Source organism: Cervus canadensis, chromosome 18, assembly GCF_019320065.1.
Source record: "Cervus canadensis isolate Bull #8, Minnesota chromosome 18, ASM1932006v1, whole genome shotgun sequence".
NCBI classification, from domain to species: domain Eukaryota; kingdom Metazoa; phylum Chordata; class Mammalia; order Artiodactyla; family Cervidae; genus Cervus; species Cervus canadensis.
The window spans coordinates 55,206,738-55,229,525 of NC_057403.1; the positions used below are offsets into that span (position 1 = coordinate 55,206,738).

At 45.7% G+C, this 22,788-nt stretch overlaps 1 protein-coding gene across 2 annotated transcripts in view; it reads right to left on the reverse strand.

Moving 5' to 3' along the window:
- CDH13 (cadherin 13) overlaps nucleotides 1-22,788 on the reverse strand; it is a 980,233-nt gene that overhangs the window by 225,266 nt on the left and 732,179 nt on the right. For both annotated transcript variants that reach the window (XM_043435590.1, XM_043435589.1), the window contains one exon: nucleotides 606-784. In XM_043435590.1, the coding sequence (XP_043291525.1) occupies nucleotides 606-784 (179 nt within the window). The remainder of the gene's footprint in view (nucleotides 1-605; nucleotides 785-22,788) is intronic.

Sequence of the window (22,788 nt, forward strand, 5' to 3'; positions counted from 1 at the left end):
TGATATGGTGACTAATATGAAACTAACCTGGGCCAAAGCAAAGAGCCAGCGTGTGGGCTGACTCAGCCCATGGGGTACCTGTCTGTGACACCTGACCTGGAAGATGGGGAGATTCCCACGGGGATGGCCTCGCAGGACAAGAGCTGAGCCTGAAGGGAGAGACAGGCTCCGGGGCACACACTTCACAGGCAGCACAGGGTTTGAGAAAGGGGTGAGTTGAAGCCACCGGACTCTGTGACAAGGAGAGCATCAGTCATCTCAAACAGTCACCTCCCTCCCATCTACCCCTCACTCAGAGTGGAAAAGTGAGGCAGGCGGAGCCCACAGTCACAGAGGCCTCAAGAGTAAGTGGCGGGTGAGCAAAGAGCCATCAAGTTGAATGAATGCAAATGACCTCAAAGGACGTGATTTTTTCGGTGTGTGTTTTTTGGGGTCACATAACATGTCATCTCCCTTGACCGATTTTCCCCATCCAGCCACGGGTCGATATGTCATTGCCACTCCCATGATATGGAAGGGGCCATGGATGGAAGCCCCACATCTTCCCTTGTGTGAAAACCACGTTTGATTCTCATGAAAAGGAAGTGGTGTGTCTTTCAGCTCACCTCCCGGTCCAGCAGCGCAGGTGACACAACGGTGACAATGTCTCCTTTTTCAGGATCGATGTAGAACATGTTGGGAGACGGCTTGTCAGGCGTCTGCTGACGGATATTGTACCGCAGGAGGGCATTATCCGTGGCTGGGTCGTCCGCGTCAAAGGCTGTTACCCGCATCACCGTGGTCCCTGAGGGGGCGAGACAGAGAGCAGGTGATGGTCACTTGGGGGACAGTGATGGGCCGAGCCACCCCCCCTACCTGGGCGATGGCCGTAGAGTGATGTGTCAGTCACTTTTCCAGACTATAAAAAGCGAAGCCTTTCCCTGGCTCCCTTAGGTTTTAGCTTCCCTTACCCCCTCCCTCTCTCCTCCATCACGTTAAAAGACCTGAAATATAGAAAAGGAGTGTTTTCTGGTCAGCAGATTGACAGCTTAATTTTTCCTTCTGCTGATATGCTGTTTATTTCCATGGGTTTTCATCCCATTGTGGATGTGGCTCTGTGACAATGGCCTTCACTCTGAAAGCTCTTATCGAATGCCTACCACATGGGGGAGGGGACCCTGGGCTGGGTGCTGGGGAAATACAGGTGCAAAAAGTCACATTCCTGGGGGTCTGGCAGGTCAGCGATAAGCAGCAGAGAGAGCATATGAAAATATTAATGCACTCGCAGTGCACTGAGAGAGGGCGATGTGAGTACGGAAGAGAACAGCCCCATATAACCAGAGACTCCGGAAAGGTCCCTGGTGCAGGGCACAAGGGTGACTAGGTGTAAGGGAGGGGAGGTGGAGGGTCTCAAAGGGAAAGGTATCCCAGTTACTTCTGGTAAAAGGGGACCAGGAGCAGACAAGACTTGAGCACCTCTGTGTACAGTCACAACGACTTAGGTGTTGACAAGTGTTTTGTGGGGATGTTCATGGAGAGTCTGAGAAAAGCTGGGAAATGACCTAAACGTCCAACAACAGAGGAATTGCTAAAATGATGGCATCCCCACACTATGAAATATTTGGCAGCACTTAGAAAATGTTTGTAGATCTAATGTGTTCTAAGATGAGGGGCTCTCCAAAGTTGAAAAATATCAGGTTGGGGAATGTTACCCACAGTATAACATCATTTTTGTGAGCCTATTAACACACAGAAAATTCCACAAACTTTATGCATGTATTTTTTCAGGTACAGTTTATGTCCATAAATGGATAGAGGAAGGTCTAAGGGTGAACTTCACAGTGATTTTGGTGGCTAAATTTGGGCAAGGGGAGAGGGTACTGGGAATAATGGTGATGAGGTGACAGGAGAAGATGCTAGCCCAATCTCTAACGTTTTTATCATTTTTACAAGAGAGGTGTAGTTTTGAGATTAAAATTTAATTTAAAGGGATCATGGTTATAAACACCAGTAGAAGCACAGACTAGAACAGAATCAGGCACATTTGCATGCTGTCCTGACGACTGTGAGCCTGGGTGACCTGCTCAACCATAGATTTTCACTGTAGTTTACTCCCCTATGAATACAGGCCCCACGTCCCGATTCTGAATCCTCTGGGCACACGGCATGGTGGCAGCCTGGTACGAGACTGAAGCAGTAGAGCTATGGTTCCCAGCAGGAGTATCCAGGAAATATTCTAGCTTAATGGAAACACAGAGTCCCTCCAGCTCAGCTACTTTCCCTTTTATAACAGTGCTTCTTGAACAGTGAAAGCCAGTTTATTCTTTTCCATCATTGGAATCAGATTACTAACCATCAGGTCTGAATGATCAGGCAAAGCATCAGAGTATTCTAAGGTGGGGTCGGTTAGTTCCACAGTCTCAGCTGATTTCACCAACACTGCCTTAGGCCAGATGCCTCCAGACATGTCTGCTATCCTAAGTGTATCTTTGCCCTTTGCTTCTTTGTGAAATTGTCACCGGGCAGGCCTCAGGGTCCAGGGTAAGAATAGAAAGTTCTTGGCATGTGCAGCAGCCTGCTCCCTGGCCCTTTGCCTTTGGGAGATGGCAGCAAGCCACTTGGTTTTGTGTTCTATTTCCCACTAAGACACTCTGTGGGATCAGGGTTCTGTCTCCGCCCAGTGGTCCAGGCAGCCACTGCCAGTCTGTCAGCGTTAGTGTGAAGGGTACACTCAGTTGCCTTCATGGTCTAGGAAAACAGGCCTACCTGGGGGTCTCTGTCAGAAATCAGAGGCAGCTTCCAGGCCCACATCTTACCCTGGGCCGAGCTCACTGTGCTCCGAGCAGGCAAGGCCGGAATGACCGTGGAGGCCACAAGAAACAGTCTCCAGTCATGTACGTGTGACCCGCTGCGCTGTGACTCATCAGTGTCTAATGAGTACTTGACTGATGGAATCCATGCCCCATTTAATTTGCCATTAATTGAAGTTAGAGATGAACAAGCAAAAGAAAGCATTTTTTCATAAAAAAATGAAGTCATCACAGTTTGCGACTGTCATAGCTTCATAAGAAGGGGGGTAAAAAAAAACCTCTCAGGTTGATGAATTTTTAGTTTCTACCAGGCCATTCATTAGTCATGTCATTTTTCATTGTTTTTACAGATTTGATAACATGGTATATGATAGATGGGTTCATCTGACATGGGTTCTATGCCTGGGTCGGGAAGATGCCTTGGAGGAGGAAATAGCAACCTGCTCCAGTATTCTTGCCAGGAAAATCCCATGGACAGAGGAGCCTGGTGGGCTACAGTCCAAAGGGTCACAAAGAGCTGGACATGACTGAGCATATACACACAGCATGGTATGATAAAAGGCTATTCTGGAATATTCCCAAGGACATATAGAAGATGCTTTTTGTTTTAATGGATTATTACGGGGGAAGTGACCTGATATTAAGCCCTGCCTTGGTCTTCACCAGCATGAACACATGTCTGGATTTATTTCTGAGGCCCATCTCCGTGGAGCATGCGCACCACTTATGTCATCTGCATAGGTTTGCAGCACTGAAGGAAACAACCTTGACCTAGGTTCAAGTCATAGCTGCCTGTGTGAACTCAGGCAAGTTAGTCAGCCTTCCATGAGCCTCGGTTTCCTCATGTGCCTGCTCCTAACATGAGGATATCAGTAACACTCCTCTCTTTGGTTCACTGTAAGGAGGGCGATACATGACATAACTCGGTGCCTGGTCGGTCACTGTTCAGAGGGGGATGCCTTTATCATCATCCTGCCCTGGGCTCTGAGCCCATCTCGGCAGTGCAGGCAGTGGCCTCAGATGGATGAAGGAGCTCAGAGTTGAGCTGTCCATGGAAACTGGCCCTGGCATGGCAGGAGTCCCAGCGCCCATCTGCTCCGAGGTACCCTGCCTCGCCCTCCTCCTCCTGTGCTCCCTGCAGCCCCTCTCCCCAGCCTGGCTTTTAAAAGCGCTTTGCTGAAACCCTTTGGGGAGTTCAGGGCTTTTTAGGGCATGAGCTCCAAACTCTGATGTTACCGTTTGTGTGGCCTCACCGTACGTCAGGCACATGAACGTGTACTAACACTGCCACCTCGTCCACTGTTTTAGCTTAAGGATTTGGGTTTGTACTGTGGAGATCACAAATCTATACGAATACAAACACATGCGTGTATACACACACAGACACACCTACACACACAACATTCGGCAGCCACCAATGCTTCTCCATGTGGTACTGTAATCCTCCTCTAGGATCAGGGCTCTATCCTGAGCCCTGCCTCGATGGGCCCATCATCCCCAGGGGTGGGATGGTGATTTTAGTACTTCCAGGTTCTGCAATGGCTGGAAAAGCCTCCTAAACCAGCATTTCCTAGATTGTTTCCAAGAGACCCTAGTTCTGTGGGCTCAGCAGAGAAACTCATTTGGGAAATATGCAGGAAGCATAGTTGAGCAGGTTTCCCTCCTGAAGGATTCCTAGCATCCTTAATAAGCAAATGCATATTGTGAATCTCCTCTCCAAGAGAGAACAGAATTTGTAGCATTTCCCAAACTTCTCTGTTGATGGAAACTCTTCATTTTAAGAATATCTTTATGTGATGGATCACATGGTCCTAAATTTAGCTTGTGGGGGGACACAGACTGTGTTCTGTTCATATTTATAAGCTTGGTAGCTGACACTCAATAGGTCCTCCATCAATGTCCTCTGGATAGAATTGCATTCTTACAAGTCACTGTAGCTTTGCCTTATTCCACAGTGACTGGAAGTCATGGATAACTTGTTAGTGAGAAGAATGGACAGCACTGCCTGGACATTTTTCATAACCAGGCATGCTCCTCACTACCTCTGAGCTCGTTCCCCTCTAGAGGCCCTTACTGGACCTGGGTTCCATAGACACACCCCAGTTCCAGGCTCAGGGCTGACAACCAGCTGGTGGGTGCCAGGACAGTTGTCTCAGTGTCTCTGGATGGCCCCGGTGCCTCAAGCTTGCCCAAGCCCCAGTCCTGGACTCGGAGAAGCACTCATTCATCTCTACCATCCCGGCGGCTTCTCATCTGTGCTCATCTTGTGCCTGTGAGTGCTTCCCAATGGCAGAGATGCAATAATTATATGATAGACACACATACAGGTCCTCCACGTGGTACATTTCTGTCTTCTCCCCCATCACAATACTCTCCTGAGTGTCAAAATAAATGATAATCACTCCATCACTCCCAGAGCCAGATGAACTAGCAGCGGTCCCTCCAAAGCAGGATAGAAGAATTTCAAGCTGTGCTGGCTGAAAGCCTCAAGTTGGGCCATCATTTCCTTTTGTCGAAGGACATGGCTGCCAATGCGACAGGCTGATAAACCATTAGGAGAGTTTTGTCTTGGCCAAAAATCCCCTTCTTCTTGGCTGTATTTCTTTGATTAAAGATATGTGCTGCCTGGTATCATGACCTTGAAGCTGGTATTTGAAGTTTTGCTTCCTTGTGATTTCAGGCACAGTCACACCCTTGAGAAGCAGAGTGCGGATCTGAGGGTAAGGGGCTGTTTTCGATCTCCAGGAAAGGTCAGCCAGCCTCAAGAGTGGGAGACTCTGAAAGACAGCTCGCTCTGTCTGTCTCACAGGTGACAACATCCTTCTGTTCTTGACATTTGCTTGCCTTCCTCCCTGAACATTTCCTTTATATGATCAAAAGTGTCAGACTCTTTTTTTTTTTTTAAAAGAAAGAAAAAAAACCCAATATTCCTATAAGTGAATAATATATGGAGACATGGACATTCAGGTCTGTATTTGGCACAGGACTTCTGATAGCATAGTTGAAGCAACGGTGTGCTTTCCAGGGATGCAAAATTTAAAAACCGATGTGATCAGAGATGGCAGGCATCAGTAAGGGTCAGAAGGGAAGCCCTTAGACTCTTGGCACCTTGACTTGTTCAGCCAGGTAAGAAGGTCACAGATGTACTGCGGGGGGCACATTAGTCAGACTGATACTGACTGGAAACTGATTTCTGTTGAAACCCTTCAGGCTGAAGGAGTTCTGGGCATCCTGATACCAAACACCCAGCAAGCATTCTAGAAATGGTATGACAAGCAAGCCAGTATGCAGGACGCTGAGAGCACTCCAGGACAGCCCTGGGCAAACCAGAATGGGGGTGTCACCCTACAGGCCAAGTTCTGCTCCCAGATACAGACATATCTCATGGTCATGACTATCAGAGCACAAACATGCAGATCACTCCACTGTGGTTTCAGTGGCTCCTGAACGTCCAACTCCCCACCTGTCAACCAGCCTGGGACTGCTTTCTGACCACACATGTGGACACAGCCCAGCTCTCTCCTAATAGTCCTTAATAGGGAGGAGAGAACCAGGTGAGCAAATGCAGACAGAATAGTGTTAGAGGCATCACTGAGGATGTGGCCTGTCTACTATCAAATCCTACCCCACCAAGAACCATCTAGGCATCCCTGGGCAAATCCCTTCACATCACGAATCCTCAACTTTCTCACTTACAAAACAGCATCTCCTTTCACTGCCTGTTGTGGGCATCGAATGAAATAATGCAGTGTTTCTCAACCTTTATTTTTTCATGCCAATCCACAGAGAATATTTTTAGATATATTTTTTTCCTACCAGCCATCCCCTGCCATAGATATTTATGTATATATGATGACCCTTTGAGGACCACAAACCACCATAATATCTCATGTTTTTAATACCCTCCCCCTCCAAGTACCAATTTTCTCCCTCTTGGAGGTTACACTGACCCCAAAGAGAATGAATAAATTGAGGAATATAAAGTCCAATGCCTGGGCAATGGTAAACACTCAAGAGATGTAAGTTTTATTGATATTCATATTCACTGCTGCAACTTGCAACTCAGTTCTGGGGACCTCATTGCTGTGTATGATGGTGATGAGTCAAATCAAATGCCTTGTGGGACCCAGCCACCCAGTGCAGTTCTAGTGGGATTCATGCCCAGCATCTCGGAAGTGGAGATTAATTAAAATCTCATAAGGAAACCATCCCTTTCTTTCCTTAGATAGCCTAGAAATGTCTGTTGAGCTCATGCATGCATGAACCAGCTTCCTCTGATCTTGTCAATGTTTCCATGTACATGGGAATTAATAGGGAAACTGTCAAAGATTAGTTGACAAAAGATACCAAACCAATCTGATAGGTATCCACAGGCAGCAGCACTCTGCGGTGCGTGCGTTCCTGAAGAAGCACCCGAGGAATGAGTCGTAAATAATGTCTTACTTTCCCATTGACCTACATTAGCACTTCAGACCTGCTTTATCTTCATTTGAGGGGATGTCCAATTGCAAGCTGCTCCTCATAATTCACTTTAAGTTTCTTTGCTTATCTCCAAAACACTCTACCAGCAGGGGGGCGGGGGTGGGAGGAGGAGGGGGCTGTCCGCTGTGGGTGAGGAAACTCCTAAAGAAAGCGCTGCCTGACACTCAGGGGAAGAGAGAAGAGGGGCTTTGATGCGACTTTGGGGAGGAGGGAAGGGAGGAAGCAAGTTAGATTTAAGGCCAAGCCTGGTGAGGTTTAACTTTGTCACCATTGCTCCTTGCAGCGGTGGGGGGGTGGGGGTGGGCTGCCCCTCTGCCCCTCTGCCCCTTAATTATCCAGTCACTCACCAGCACATTTTCATAGAGTGGCCAGGCTGTGCATTAGGCTCATACAGTTCTTGATAATGTGAGTTTAGATGAAGATGCCAGTGACCTTTGGCTTCCCTCTGACAGCAGCCCAGGCCCACTGGCCCCAAGGGTGTGACTCTCCAGCCCCACTCCCAGAGTAGGGTCGTGGGATTATATTTCTCCCACAGCAGACCACACAGACTGATGGCTGCAGCAGCCATTTTAGACCACAAGGCAGCCCTTCAAATAAAAGCCATTTGATAGAAAGGCAGACCACAAAGAATTTGAGTCTCTGATGACATGGATTTTGAAGGAAAGCTTGGACTTCCTGCCTTTGGCTTTGTTTACAAGAACAAAAAATAAATAAAAGGTAAAAGCCCATCTTGTTGGAGCCATTGTTATTTCGAGTTCGTTATTTCACGCAGTCACAACTAATGCTCTCTGAAAAAGGAGAAAGTAAAGATTGAAGAAAATAAATAAATGCACTTTATTAAGTAGTATTACTCTAGAAAGTAAATTTAAGTAAAATTTGTTGCTTTAGCCTAGAGCTAGAGGGCAGTAATTTAGACAAAAGTGGAAACACCTAGTCACAATTTCTCAGATATTTTCAAATATTCAAACTGATTTCCACTTACTTAAATCATCTTGAATCCAGAGATAATCTTTCTATCAGGTGGTAAGATTGTCCTATTAGTGACCTCCATCAAGTCACACTTCACGTAGCTGTGTATGGTTCCTTCCACCTGGACTGTGGGTTTAACCATCTGACATTCTCTGACCAATGGGACACATGGATACAAACAGAGGTTTGGAAGTGCCTTTTCACTGGAGTTTGTCATAGAACCCAGTTTCCATCTAAAGATAGCTGGGCTTTCCTGCTGGAGGGGGGCCAAATATCTGAGAAGTGATGCTCCCTGGCTGATACCCCTAAATACCCATCACACATGAAAGTTGAGGTCATCTTAGACCATTTAGCTCCAACTGAACTCCCACATGACAGCGGCCATGTGACCAACCTCAGGCAGAAGGAACAAGAGAAATGCCCCACTGAACTGTCCCAACTTACAGAATCATGAACAAATAAATGACTGCTGTTTTAAGTCACTGTTTTGATGTGTATCATTATACAGCAATAGATAACAGGTATAGGAGAATAAGTGGATTATTTTCACATAGAAGCTAGAAAATACTGCAAAAAAAAAATAGTGTGGAAGTTGCCATTTTTATTAACAAGATAGCACAATATATTCAGGGGATTGGACCAGAATCAAAAGAGACAGGTGCAGGCAAAAAATAGATGAGAAGAAAATGCAACCCGTTTCCCAAACGTTGGGCTTTTGGGGCTACCAATGACGTCACCATAAATCACTGCACCATGCTGATCACTAAGTGTGGAGGTTGCCTAATGAATATTCTCTGGAAAAGCCCTGAATCAAACTGGCACAAAGTACATACTTCCCATGCAGGTTTGAGATGAGTGAGTACCTTCAACTAGGAAGACAACTCTGTTCTTAAAAGTGAGAAGGCCTTCAATTTTGAGAGGCCTTCCTGTAATAGCAGCCAGGAGTGCCTCTGTGCAGCTGCAATTACCACAGGCTTGATCTGAAATGCGATCAACTTCTCTCAAATTTGCTCTCCCTCCCAGGAGCTAGTTGGTTTTTTAAATACAAATTGACAGTCAAATATGTAATAAGTTATGACAAGTTGAGCAATGGTTGCCTCCCATCTGTTTTCAAAGGTTGTTTATTTTTATAGCAATAAAGAGATGGTGGTGACAGAACCACCTTATGATTATTTCAATTCTTGGTTGCGCCTGCTAATCGTTCAATCTCTTGGCGCCTCTGCCCTACTTCTCTGGTGAGCTGTTGTTTGAGCTGCAGCAGGCCAGATGTTAGGAAAAATAACTGTTTTTGAGATAGAAGGTAACACATGGTAAAACTAGGGTCCCTCCTGTCAGGATTCACTTTATTGCCCTAATTCCTTCATTTCATCCAGCATTTTAAGGTAATGTTTTTCTCAAAACCTATTAAAAAATTCTATTTAATCTTTTTATCTCTAATTCCTTTTCTATGCAGCTCTTTCAAAAGGATCCAGGAAACGCTGTTGAATTAACTGATTTTGCCTAAAATACTTCAAAAAAGCAATTTTAAGTGGAATATCTATCTTTAGCATTCCACAGTAATAAAAAGAAATCTTTGTATAGGATTAGTAGGAAGTAGCTGAAATTCTCAAATGTGAAAATATTTTTTCCCATAAAACCCAAGGAAAAGACAAGAGGAAGTCATGTATTTTTTGTTTGTTTGTTGCTAAACTAATTTAAGAAATATTTAAAAAGTAATTCTCGTTCTCCTCAGAGCAGTGGTTTTCAGTGGGGTTGATTCTATCCCTCAGCTGACCCTGGGTGATGTCTGGAGACATTTTGGGGTTGTCACGATACTGGAATCTAGTGGGCAGAGGCCAGGGGGCCTGCTAAGCACTGTATAAGGCGTAGAATAGCCCCACCACACGGAATCATGCAGTCCTAAATGTCAGTAGTGCTGAGGTTGAGAAATGCCATCTTAAAGTCATGTATACCCATGTATCTAAAAGTAATGGCACTTTTAAAATCCCGCACCCACAGAACGGAAATAATCAGCCTCTCTTTTGGAAGAACTCTCTCTTACTGACATGAAGCTCACTGAGCACAGACATGCTGTCTCTTCTGTATTTATTCCCTTCACAATGGCTCAAATATCAGCACCACTGAATATGCAGATATACATAGCATACAATGTTGAAGAACATGCTAACACTAGATGCAGACAAGTATGCACAGAATGTATAAGCAACAAGGTCCTACTGAATAGCACAGGGAACTATAGTCAGTGTCCAGTGATAAAGCACAACAGAAAAGAACATGAAAAAGAATGTATACATGCTCATAACTGAGTCACTGTGCTGTACGGCAGAAATTAACACAACACAGTAAATCAACCACGCTTCCATAAATGAAAAAAGAACATGCGAACACTAACATCATTTAGTTCTTCTGCTTCAATTTCATGAGAAAAGCATGAAAATCTTCAGACACCATGTTAATGCTTTGTACATAGTTAAGAGTTTTATAAACATTTTTTGAATGCATGAGTGAATAAATAAATGAATAAGGTGAATGAATGAATAAATAATGAATATTTTTATTTGTTATCATCCTACTTCTATTATAGCTTGAGGTAATGATGAAGGTATAAGCAGAAAGAGGTAAATAATTCATGCCTGACTTGCCCTAAATATTAATACGTAGGTAAAGTCTGAAAATAGGCCTGTTTTCCCTATCATTTATATCTATTTAAAGGGCAAAGGTGAGGCAGTTTTGTTGTTTATAAGCATGGACTATGTATTAGGCTGGTGTAGACTGAGAAAACAAATTTCAAGCCGAAATTTTACTGGCTTAATACATCCCTCAGAGTCAGTCCATTTGGAGGGCTCCTTTTCAAGTGGTTCTTTCCCAATTGTGACATAGGGACCTAGACTCTGGGATCTGGTAGTCTTGCCACTGGGACACATGGTTTCACGACTGTTGTGGGAAGATCAGAGAGCTGCAAAGCCATGTGCAGACTCAGGAAGTGCTTCAGCCAGAAACGGTGCGGGTCTAAGGCAAGTTCAAGAGCAGGGCATGTGGCCCATGTGACTGGCCAGGGCATTGTGTTCAGAAGGGCCCTGTGCTTGTTTTGATACTCCGCTGTCCCCTTCTTGACAGTCTTAATAATTGTTGAACACGGGGGGCCCACATATTCATTCCGCAAACTATGCAGCCCGTCCTGGTTAACAGTGAGGAGCCAGACCTGAGAGAGGCCAGGGGAATGTACAAGGGGCACCGAGACCCCCTGGGGGGCAGTGGGCATCTCAGTCAGAGATCTTGCCAGTCAAGCCACAACGAGAACCCCTTTGTCTCCATCACTAGGGCTCCAGTGGTCACTGCTCCCAGAACTCGTAGCTTCCCCAACAGAGTCATCCCTATTATGTGAGAAGCATCACGTAACAGCTCAAGAAGTCTACACAGGGTCTGCTCTGGCACCCGACCTGCTCTGTGCCGGCTCCCGCCTCCCAAGCTCTGGGATCCCTGCCCTGGGACACCTGTGCAAGCTCCACACTCGACTGTCTCCTGGCTCCCAGCTCTAGAGCTCACTTCAGACACCTCTGCCTTGATTTGCTGGGTCCTGGGCTGTCTTCTTTTTTTTTTCAAATAAGATACTTATATTAGTTTTCTCCCCTGACAACCTGGGTCCCCCAGATGAGGTCACATACCAGTATGACAATAAAGAAATATGAGAATCGTACATTGTGACCTGGCTGCTCATCTGAATCACTTGGGAAGATTTAAAAATACTCTTGATGCTTGAAACTCACACTTAGAAATCCTGAATCTAGTGACTGGGCAAAGAGTCGGAAGAATGCGATCCTGGCAATAGATGGGGCTAGACAGATGGGGACTCTGACATTCTACTTACTGGCCATGTGATCCGGGTGATATGTGCAAGTTCACACAATCTCAGTGTCCTCACCTGTTAGCTGAGCAGACACCTGCCACTGTTTAAAGTTGGTTCAAAGATCCATGTAAAATAAAGGAGGCCCTATGAGGCAGCCTGTGCAGTAATTCTACAGGGAGGAAAAGGAATGTGTGGACTTAGTGTGTGCCAGGAATAGTCCTCACACAGCCCTACCAGAGTAATTAGGTCCTTTCCATTTGAAGAAGGAGAAGCAGAGGCTCCGAGAAGTCAGAAACCCTGCCCAAGATCGCGGAAGACAAGCACTGAACAGGTCCTCAGGAGGACACACAGGGGACCTCACCTTTCCTGCTGGTTCCCACCGTTACACAGACTGTTAAGAGCAATGCAGTCAGTAACTCCTCCTACAGCCCTATGACATATCTGTCATTAGCCCCATGTTACAGAGAGGGAAGCTGACATGGGTGAAGGTGGAATCACTGGCCCTCCAACCAGGCTATCCAGGGCTCAGTGGCCGAGCCACGATGCCTTCAGCACAGGTCATGGCCCTTAGACACTTCAAATTACATTTTGCACATGGAATAATTAATTTTCAAGAACTCTCCCTGCAGACTGGCTACATAACACTCTGGGAGCATCTCTGAGCCATGTCAGGAGCTCAAAGCTGGCTCAAAGGGCCAGCTTCACTGCTGAGTTGGAGTGAAGACTAGATTGATGACCCCAGAACTGCCTCTGTTAGGTAAATAACCTGCCTGAAGTCACAGGCATGATTCATGAGGGAGCTTGAGGAGGTTTGCAGGGTGGGATAGAGGGTGCTGGTGATTACTGCAGTAACAAGACAAAAATGAGGCAGGATGTAGAAATACAGCACATCCAAAATGCGAGACTCTGCCTTCAATGGGGAGAAAGGGCCCGCAAATTGCTGTTGGAGCTGTAATGTAATGTTGCTGATTTTGCAAACATGTGTTCTTCAACTTGATAAGTAAATACATATTGGGTAGCATGGTGATGTCGCAAGCTGTTGTTTTATGGCTGGGAAGTCAGCTGCCTATGATTGATGCAGCAATGAAAGTATTTATAAAATAACACCAAATTAGAAGGAGTCCTTTTATGAGCCTGGGGAAATGGATATTTTATGAAGAATACAACTTGATGAAGGAGTTTGATCAGGGTCACACGAATCTGAAATTAAACATGCTTGACATTGAAATCTAAGAGGAACCCCTCTGGATGTGCAGGCTCTCTGCCTGGGGGGAGGGTGGTGAAGCTTCTCCCTGACTATCCTGCCACGAGGAGGGTCATTTCCAGTTGCCCTGCTGTTTCTCTCCAGGGTGATGTCACTTCTGAGAGCTGTATTACCTTTTACAAGCCATCAGGACACCACTCGGAGTAACTAAGACACCACATAAAACTGAGTGATACATATGGATTCACCCTTGTATCACATGGAACCAAACAGCATCAGGCACATAGTAGGTGCTCAGTGAATATTTGGTTATGGAATAAATGGAGAATAGATCCAAAAGTGTCTGGCTCACTCTGTATGAATATTTTCTCATTTCACTTATGTTTTTAAATTGTCTCTCCTGTGTGTGTATATTTCAGTCTCCTAATGGTGCTGCCTTTCCAGATTGGAATGTTCTCTTCCTGGAAATAGTTTGGCAGGGAAGAGACCAAAGGCATCTGTTCCCCCAGCTGAGAGAGCCAACAGGCACCTGACTCAGGCTGGTTTGATGGGATGCTTCCCTGGGTAGTAATGGTACTCATCAATGGGCTTGTTGTGTGGATAAAGGAGGTTAACATATATAATATTCAGTCCAGGACTTTGTTCTTTGAGAATATAATTATTATAAGATGAGAGAGGCACAGGTCAGAGGATCCACTTTTGATAAAGAAGTAGAAGTTAAGTTTGAATGAATGCATGATTAGGTGAAATAGTTGGTTTTTTTCTTCAGGTAATCTTAGGTTGCATAGATAGAGGTAGATTAGCAAGTATGAAGGAGGTGATCATTATTTTAACTCAATATTAAGCCTGGTAGCTCAGATGGTAAAGAATCTGCCTGCAAGGCAGGAGACCGGGGTTTGATCCCTGGGTGGGGAAGATCCCCTGGAGAAGGGAATGGCAACCCACTTCAGTATTCTTGCTTGGAGAATTCCACGGACAGGGGAGCCAGACAGTCTACAGTCCATGGGGTTGCAAAGAGTCGGACACAATTGAGTGACTACTACTACTATTACTACTATCAAGCCTAAATAATATTTCAGGGCTTATTTCATGTGCCAGGTGACTCACAGATAATCAAAATACTTCCCCTTCTTTCAAGCTGCCAAATTGATCTTGGTCTTTACTTTAGCCTTGTCTATCTTTTCTGAAATTCTTTCTGTTAGCCAAGATCAGTTCATAAGCTTCCATTATGGCCCTGCAAAGGGAGGGCCAGAACAGCCATCCTCTGATGCCCAAAGGTCTGATGTCATGAGTAAGAGGTGGAGAGGGAATGCTGTGTGGCCAGAGGGGCACCTTTGTGTCTGAGTTCCTTGGTCCCTTCCTCCATTTCTTTGCAGTCAGCAGCATAGCATCTTCGAATCTCTCTCTGTCTCTGACCTCTGCTTCCCTCATCACAGCTCCTTCTCTGATTCTGACCCTCCTGTCTCCCTCTTACTGTGGCCTAGGGTTCAGGAGGCAGGAAATACACCGATGGTTGAAACTTAAAGTGAGGGTGTGCAAACAGGTGTGTGTGTGTGTGTGTGTGTGTGTGTGTGTGTGTGTGTATATGTGTGTGTGTGCGCATGCGCACATTTTCATTACCACGAAAAGCCCCGGAGAGCCATGAGGACCTGAAACGGGACGTCTTGTACTGTAATACCTGCCTGCGACAAAGGAGGACCATGCAGGACTGTTTGTGGACAAAACAGACTTATGGAGATGGAGGGAGTCAGGCCTGGCCTCCTCTTGGGGTCTCTTCGTGCTCCACCAGCCCATGACACCTGAGGAGCTGGAGAAACCGCAGCTGCCTCATCAGTGTGCAGTGGACCCTTTGCGATTTGCGTGATTAAGAATCTTGTTTCGAATACAGATGTGCTTTCAAGGGCCAGCCCTGTGCCCACTCCAGGAAGGCACCGATTCTGCCTGTGTGTTGCAAATATTCACTTTTTTCAACTCCACTCTACTGGGGCCGCTTTGTGGCAGGTACTGTGCTAGGACTGTGGATACAGAAATGAATAAGACAGTCCCTTCTCCTCCACCTTCCCACATTCAACTAGGAGAGACAGAGATGCTTAAACACAAAATGTCACTGTAATGCAAAGCATGCACATTCAAGGTCGGTCTGAAAGCATTGTGTGGTGGGCAGCGTGTATCTCCATTGGCATAAGGTGACTTAAGAAGGTCTTCAGTGGCTCTCAGCTGAGATTTAGGGCAGGGAGAGTCTCAAGCTGCTTTTCCCTGCATTGCTGATGACTGTGAATGGTCTGCTTGCCCCCAGATTATTCAATTATTACTCAGCATTTCAATCTTTAAAACATTTCCTTCCACAGAATAACTTGCCCATTTACTGAGAACAAAGAGGTATTAAAGCCTGCAGAACACACCGTTGGTCATCTTTAGACTCTCCCTCCTGCTAAGAGAGTGCGCACACTAAAGGTTTTTTAAGAGCTGGAAACTTTAGGCTCTATTTGCAAGTCAAGTTGAAAAAGCACTGAATTAAAGGTCCTGAGTACCCATTACATCAACCACTGCCTTCCACACTCTTGAATGTTTACCTTGCAAGAGATTGAATTCAATGTCTTCAATGCATGCCTGCCGCAGACATGGCCATGCAAAATGGTAAGGTATTGTGGTTCAAAAGATCCCAACTCAGTAGAGAAAAGAAACCCTAAAAGAAGCTGCAGGGTCCTAAGCAGCTCATTTTACCAAAAGGTGAGCATTCAGCAGCCCGCTCCTTGTGACTGATAGAAGGAAGGATTGCTAGCAATTAAGTGAGGGACTGAAGCCTACACCAGGGGATGATACGCAGGTAGTTATATTTCACTGGGGACAGAAGAAGGGAAGAGAAAGAGAGTAAAAAGGAGACAGAAAGGGAGAGGCAGGAAGGCAGCCATCTGTGAATTCTGTAATCGAGCGAACATGCCCCAAGGATTTTCCATGTGCTGCCAACGGCGTAACCAGGTGTCTGCCTCTCAGGGCTCATGTCTCAGTGGCGCTCCTGACGCACCCCTCACTGACTGCACTCGTTTCAAGGGCTGCTGTATCAAATTCGCACACATTGGGCAGCTTAAAACCACAGACACGTGTTCTCCCACATCCTGGAGGCCAGAAGTCTGAAATCAGGGTGTGGGCGTGTCTCGCTCCCTCGGAAGGTGCTGGGGAGAATTTGTCCCTTGCCTCTTTCAGCTTCTGGTGGCCGCTGGCATCACTTGGCTTGTGGCCCCATCTCTCTCTGCTATGCTGTCACATCACCTCTTTTTCTATATTTCTGTGTTAACGCATTCTGTCTCTCTCTTCTAAGGACTTTGTGATTATGTTGCCACCCCCACCCTAGATAATCCAGAGTAATCTCTTCACCTCAGATCCTCCACTGAATTACATCTGCAAAGTTTACCAGTTTCAGGGCTTAGGACTTAGTATCTCTGCACGCCCACGATTTAGCCTACTACGTGGCTCACACTGCATGAGGAGCTGTGCTAAGCTCTAGTGCATGAACTTGACCTCATGGAGGTTTCCGTCCGCAGCCCCTTACTCTTGAAGGAAGAGTAGTGCTAGGCTTGAGGTCACACACAGCCAGTGCCTGGTAGAATCGTGGTTGGAAGCCAGGTGTCTGAGGACGCAGAGCCTGTGCTGGACCCGCGTTGTACAGCCAGGCACGAGGCAGATAGAGGCAGGCAGCAGGGACAGGGCAGGGCGGGGCAGGCCAGACACGAGCACCTTGTGCATATCTATGGCCATGAGGATGTTTGGGATCAGTTACCTGAGACTCAATTCAGTGAAGAAGACCCTCTGGACCTCTGCTCTCAGAGGTCATAAATTGTCTTCTTGGGGTCAGCTAATGATGGACACATTTTCCAGGCTCAATTCTCAAAGACATGCGAGGGGCAAGCGCCTAAATTTCAAGATTTCCAATCCTGTGAAAGCCATTCTATCTTTTCAGAAACATAGGAAACTGGCCCAGGAAGACAAATGTGTGACATTTGCTCACACTTAAGCTCTGTCATGGGCTCTGCTGGGTTTAAAGGGAAAGAAATATCTCTGTCACAGAGGACACGTACTTTATATTTTTATAAAAACAGGAACAAGACACGCTTCTTTCTCGTCTTTCCAATCTCTGAGGAAAGAAAAATGTACACAGTGTATTATTTTTCCTTCTTTGACTCACAAAACATTTGAACAGAAAGAAGCTTTGGAGTTAATCCAGCCCAAGGGGCTCAGTGAGAACATTTTCCCTGAAGGTGACCTGTTACAGACTCTATTTCTGGCCAGTACTGAGAAGTCAGTACTGTGGGGTACCAGTAGGGAATACTGCTTTCAAAGGAGGGTAAACCATCAGATCACCCGTGAAAACCCCCTCAACTTTAGCACCTGTGATTCTAGCAGGGTGCAGAGAGCAAAGCCAGTGAATTTCAAGCACATTGTGCTGAAAGGGCGTGGAAGTGGGAGAGGAGAGACTTTGTTAGGTGTGTCCTCAGCTGATAAACCTGAGAATTGTGCTGACTGCTGGAGTGAGGAATGGAAAGAGAGGAGTATGAGAGGCAACTGTGCTTGTAATCTCATCCACTCATTCTCCAGAAGGCACACACGGTCACACTCAGACCATCAAGCCACAGTTAACTGACAGGGAGGTCGGCTTCGAGTGCTCTAAAGAATTCTAGTGCTCTAGCCACACAGGCAGCAAGCATCTCACATTTCCTTTACCTCCCAGTCGCTGTTATCAATTAAAAAGGCAGCTCCCATTGACTTGAATCTTTATTTAAGCCCTTGTGAACATTTCCGTCTTAATAAACCAGCTGAGTGGCTTGTCTGTTATCCACTCTCCTAAAAAGGGCTGGTGTCACATCTGTGTCCATGGGAACTGAACGCTTCACAAGAGCTATTCCAACTCTAAATTCAGATTCAATATGTTTATTGAAGCCTCTTGCCTTAGATATTTCCACGTATCTTATCTCATTTACCCTCTTACTAAGAGAGGACCCAGTTCTGCTGCCGGTACCTTCTAATGACCCCCTTCTCTCACCTTTAAGCTACTAGCTCCAAACCATTATCCCATTCTCACTTTCCTTCCTACTTAGCACCTCTGAAATGTTATAAATTCATCTGTTAAGTCTGTTGATTGATGATCTCTCACCTTCACCAAATGCAAGGTGAATTTATTCTGCTCTGTATCACCAACAAGGATGTTTGTGGTACAAGTGAATGAATATCAGCCCTGCTATCTCCAATTTGATGCTTCTAAAATGAACATTTCCTTGTGTCATTCCCAGACTTGATATACTTCAATGGTTCCTGCTGGATACAGTAAACAATTGAAAATGAGCTGCCATGGGCCTTGCTGACCTGGCCGGCGTTGATGTCTCCTCTGCTACCCCCTCACCCTCGTCCCCTTCCCTTCCCGCCACACTGACTGTGTGGTCATTACTGCCATCAACAAATACCTCCAGCCCCCTTCAGCCATGAGCAAGGACTGAGCTTGTCTCCTCTGCTGGACCTAGGTGCAGCCTGGCAACTTACTTTGGCCCACGAAACCTGAGCACAAGGCAGGTGTGTCCCTCTCAGACAGAAGCTCTAAGAGGCAGTCCCCATGCCATGCCATCTCTCTCCCTCTGCCCAGCCACTGCCAATGTTCCAGAAGGAAACTCTTTGTCAGCCTGAATCCCGGCAGGGCCCCCACCCAGCCCCCGCGGCACACTATCACGAGAAGAAAGAAACCACTTCTTGGTGAGCCAGGGGACACAGAGGCTGCAGCAGTATAAGCTAGCTCATCTGGGCCGACACACAGAATGTGAGCTTCCTCAAGGTCGCCATGATGTCTGACTGCTGGGCCCTGGCATGTGCTGTTCATTCAGACCTGGACGCTTACACTCTCCTCTCTCCCTTGCTGGCCCTGTCTCATTTCAATGTTTTCTGCTCATCTTTTAAGACACTTGGGAAAGTTTGTTCCTCAACCTCCTTCCTTAGGTGGGGTTAAATATTTCTTCTCTTCGACCGTGTTTCTCTTTCGGTTGTCCTCACCCCAGTCCTATGCACATCCAGTTGCAATTATGTATGTAGTAGTCAGTTTCAGCTACTAGACTAGCTTGAGGGAAGGGCTTACCATCTCCACAGACATATTTCCAATTGGTAGGAGGTCAACAGGGTGCCTGGGGTATAAGTATTACATCAACTTTTGTTGGATGAATGGATGAGTGAATGGATGAGTGAATGAGTGAAGAGTATTAGAAGTGTTCTTATTCACAATTTCGGGGGTGTTGGGTTAAATATACCAATTGCTCCCTGTTTCCTATTTAATCCCCTCTACTCTTTGAAATAGTCACCCTCATCCTTGTTTAAATCATGGAAAATAAGACTCAGAAAAAGATAATCATGTATCTGAGATAAGAGAGTCAAATAGGAGGCTGGGGAGATTCAAAAACTCAGGTCTCCAGCCTCCCAAGTCTAAGGTCTTCTTCTTGTCCAGGGCTGGAAATTGGGCCACAAAAATCCCTTTGCTGGGTCCAAGATCAGCAGAGGGACAGGTCCTGCTGAAAGACCAGGTGTCATCTTCAGGGCAACTGTTGCTACTTGTGGGACTGCCAGGCGGGTATGGAAGGTCCTGGACTTAGCCGTCTGCCCTGTGATCCTTCACACTTGCACATCAGTCTGTGTTAAACCAACTGCCTTCCAGCTTCCCCTGTGACTTCTCTTTGGTTGTTCTTACACAGTCATGGAAGCTGTGAGGTACAAGGGATGTCAGAGCCCTGGAGTCCAGCTTCCAGTGTGACTGTAGGGACAGTGAGTCCTCCAGTTTCTGTCTGCACATGGGAGGACCTGAACTCACACCTTCCAGGGCTGCCCACTGCTCTCTGGGGCACGTCTGACCACTGGGGAGCTCCTGTGCACACTACGCTGGAACCAGTCTTCTGGAAACCTCCTGCTCTGCTCTGGCTCTTCCATGTCTCCCTCTGATGAACTGAAAAAATTTCTCTGTTGATGCATATTTCATTTCCAGGCTTCTGACTTTGCTGCAATTTGTCAGCTTCCTACTCATATCAAGGTGCTGAGAGCAAAATATGCAAGATGTGACCTGACATGTGCTGACCGTGGCAGGATGGTCACTGTTCCTGAAGCAGAAATTAGCTCACTCAGAAGGCACTTACGCAGAAATGCCTTTCGAGCTTGTGGTCCACTAGGACCACAACCTCGTTTTCATATGAAATACTGTTTAATAGAGCAGATCTCACCTTGACTTGGTAAGCTGACTTTTTAGGAATCTCAGGCAAAGACTTTACATTCATCTCTGGGACATGAAACTGTCAGCTCATGGTTGCAGCATGTCCATGCCTATCAGAAAACCTGATTCAATCATCTGATGGATTAGTTATCCCTCACTTACTCTGGATGAGGCATGATTTTGATAAGTTATTGATATAAATGTTGAATGAGATAAGATAAGATTAGTTCCTGGTAAATGTCATCTAGCTCATACTTCTCCCTTTTCCTTTTTAAATTATGAATTGTTTCATACATACACAGGAATCTTATATACATAAATTTGCATACATATACACATACAGCACATGTACATGCACATACACAACATATAGCAAGGTATAAGGAAGAACAGAATCACACTTCTGCCCAGTACCCCACTCAGGAAATACCACGCGTGACACCACTCTAACCTCTGCTCATTTCCCCTCCATCTCACCCGCCTTACTTTCCTCCGAGGAAAACGGTTATGGAGAATTTTGTATCTCTTAATCCATTGTTTTGCTTCATAGTTTTACTCCTTATCTGCTTATACACAAATTAGCTTTTCAAGTTTTTTAATCCTTTATAAATGGAATCACACCGTATGCATTTTTTCTGCAAACTGTGTTTTTCACAGTGTGGTATGTTCAGGGGTGGGGGGTGGGGGTTTGCTGTCAGTGCCGCCGAGCGGCTCCCCACACGGCTGAGCTGTCCTTCACCAGCCACGAGGTGCTTAGTGAGCACACAGATTGCTTTCTCATCCTGCTACTGCTGGCCACACTGCTGGGAGCATCCTTGTCCGTGTCCAGGGCACATATGGAAGCTCCTGGCAGGCACCGGGCTAGGAATGGACTGCATGCCTTTAACTTTTGTAGATAAGGACGCACACTATCTTCTCTAAGATAGTGTCTCAGATTTTTACCACTTTTAAAATGGAGACTTTTTTTAAATAAATAATTTCTAAGATTTTGTGAAAACTTGTCATGAACCAGGCTGAGGTTTAATATATTATGCTTTGGGCATTCCTCTTTTCCACCAGCTGAGCAACACTACTGAAAGCTGGTATGCTCCGTTGCTCGGTCATGTCCAACTCTCTGTGGCCCCACCAGGCTCCTCTGTCCATGGAATTTTCCAGTCAGGACTATTGAAGTGGGTTGCCATTTCCTCCTCCAGGGGACCTTCCTGACCCAGGGACTGAACCCATGTTTCTTCCATCTCCTGCACTGGCAGGTGGGTTCTTTACCACTAGTGCCAGACTGAGAGCTATGTGCTCACAACTTGTTTCTATATTAATTCATTCTGTGCTTTTCCTAGCACTCAGGGAAATTTACAGCAAGTATTTTCTAGACCCTTCCTCTGGGCTTCTCTGCTGGCTCAGATGGTAAAGAATCTGCCTGTAATGCAGGAGACCCACGTTCGATCCCTGAATTGGGAAGATGCCCTGGAAAAGGGAGTGGCTACCCACTCCAGCATTCTTGCCTGGAGTCCTATGGATAGAGGAGACCGGCAGGCTATAGTCTTGGGGTCACAAAGAGTCAGATATGACTGAGAGACTCCTTTATCTTTTTTTTTTTTTTTTTACCTCATTCGCACATCTCTCCCCTTGTGAAAGAGAGAACCTTAACACAGGCTTTATTTTAGCATTTGTATAAAACCATCACAATTTCCAAAAGTTCCTTCCATTTCTTTCTTAGAAAAACAGTCACAAATCTATGCATCTGTCAGCCATTTTCTTATGGCTCCGGTACAGCATAGTGAAACCAAATTGGAAAGTTTAATTAGTCAGCTTGCTTCAAGATAAAAATGCAAATAAAAAAGTTTTCAGTTTCACCTGTTTATGAGCCAAAGGCAAAATTAATTAAAGTCAATGAAGAAAAGTAAACAAACATTTTGAAATAAAAGAAATAAATATACTGAAAGTGCAAGGTTAAGGCTCACACATGAGAGTCAATTATTTACAGTCATGTGTTTCTGCCTGATAATTTAATCACATCTCCTCTGTCCTCTCTCCCATTGGAATGCTTGCTAAGAAGAAAAGTCTTTGAGCTTTTTAGGATAAACAAGTTGATCAAGATGGGTTTCTTACCAACAGCATTGCTACATTCCAAGGCTAACAGAACATTTTTGGACAACATGCCAGTGGACTTTCTGAGTTCAGTTATGTCATTATGATAATTTTTTTTCTTTTTATAAAATTCCAAAATGGGAATCCTGTATATAACTTTGCTGTATTTAGAATACCAAAG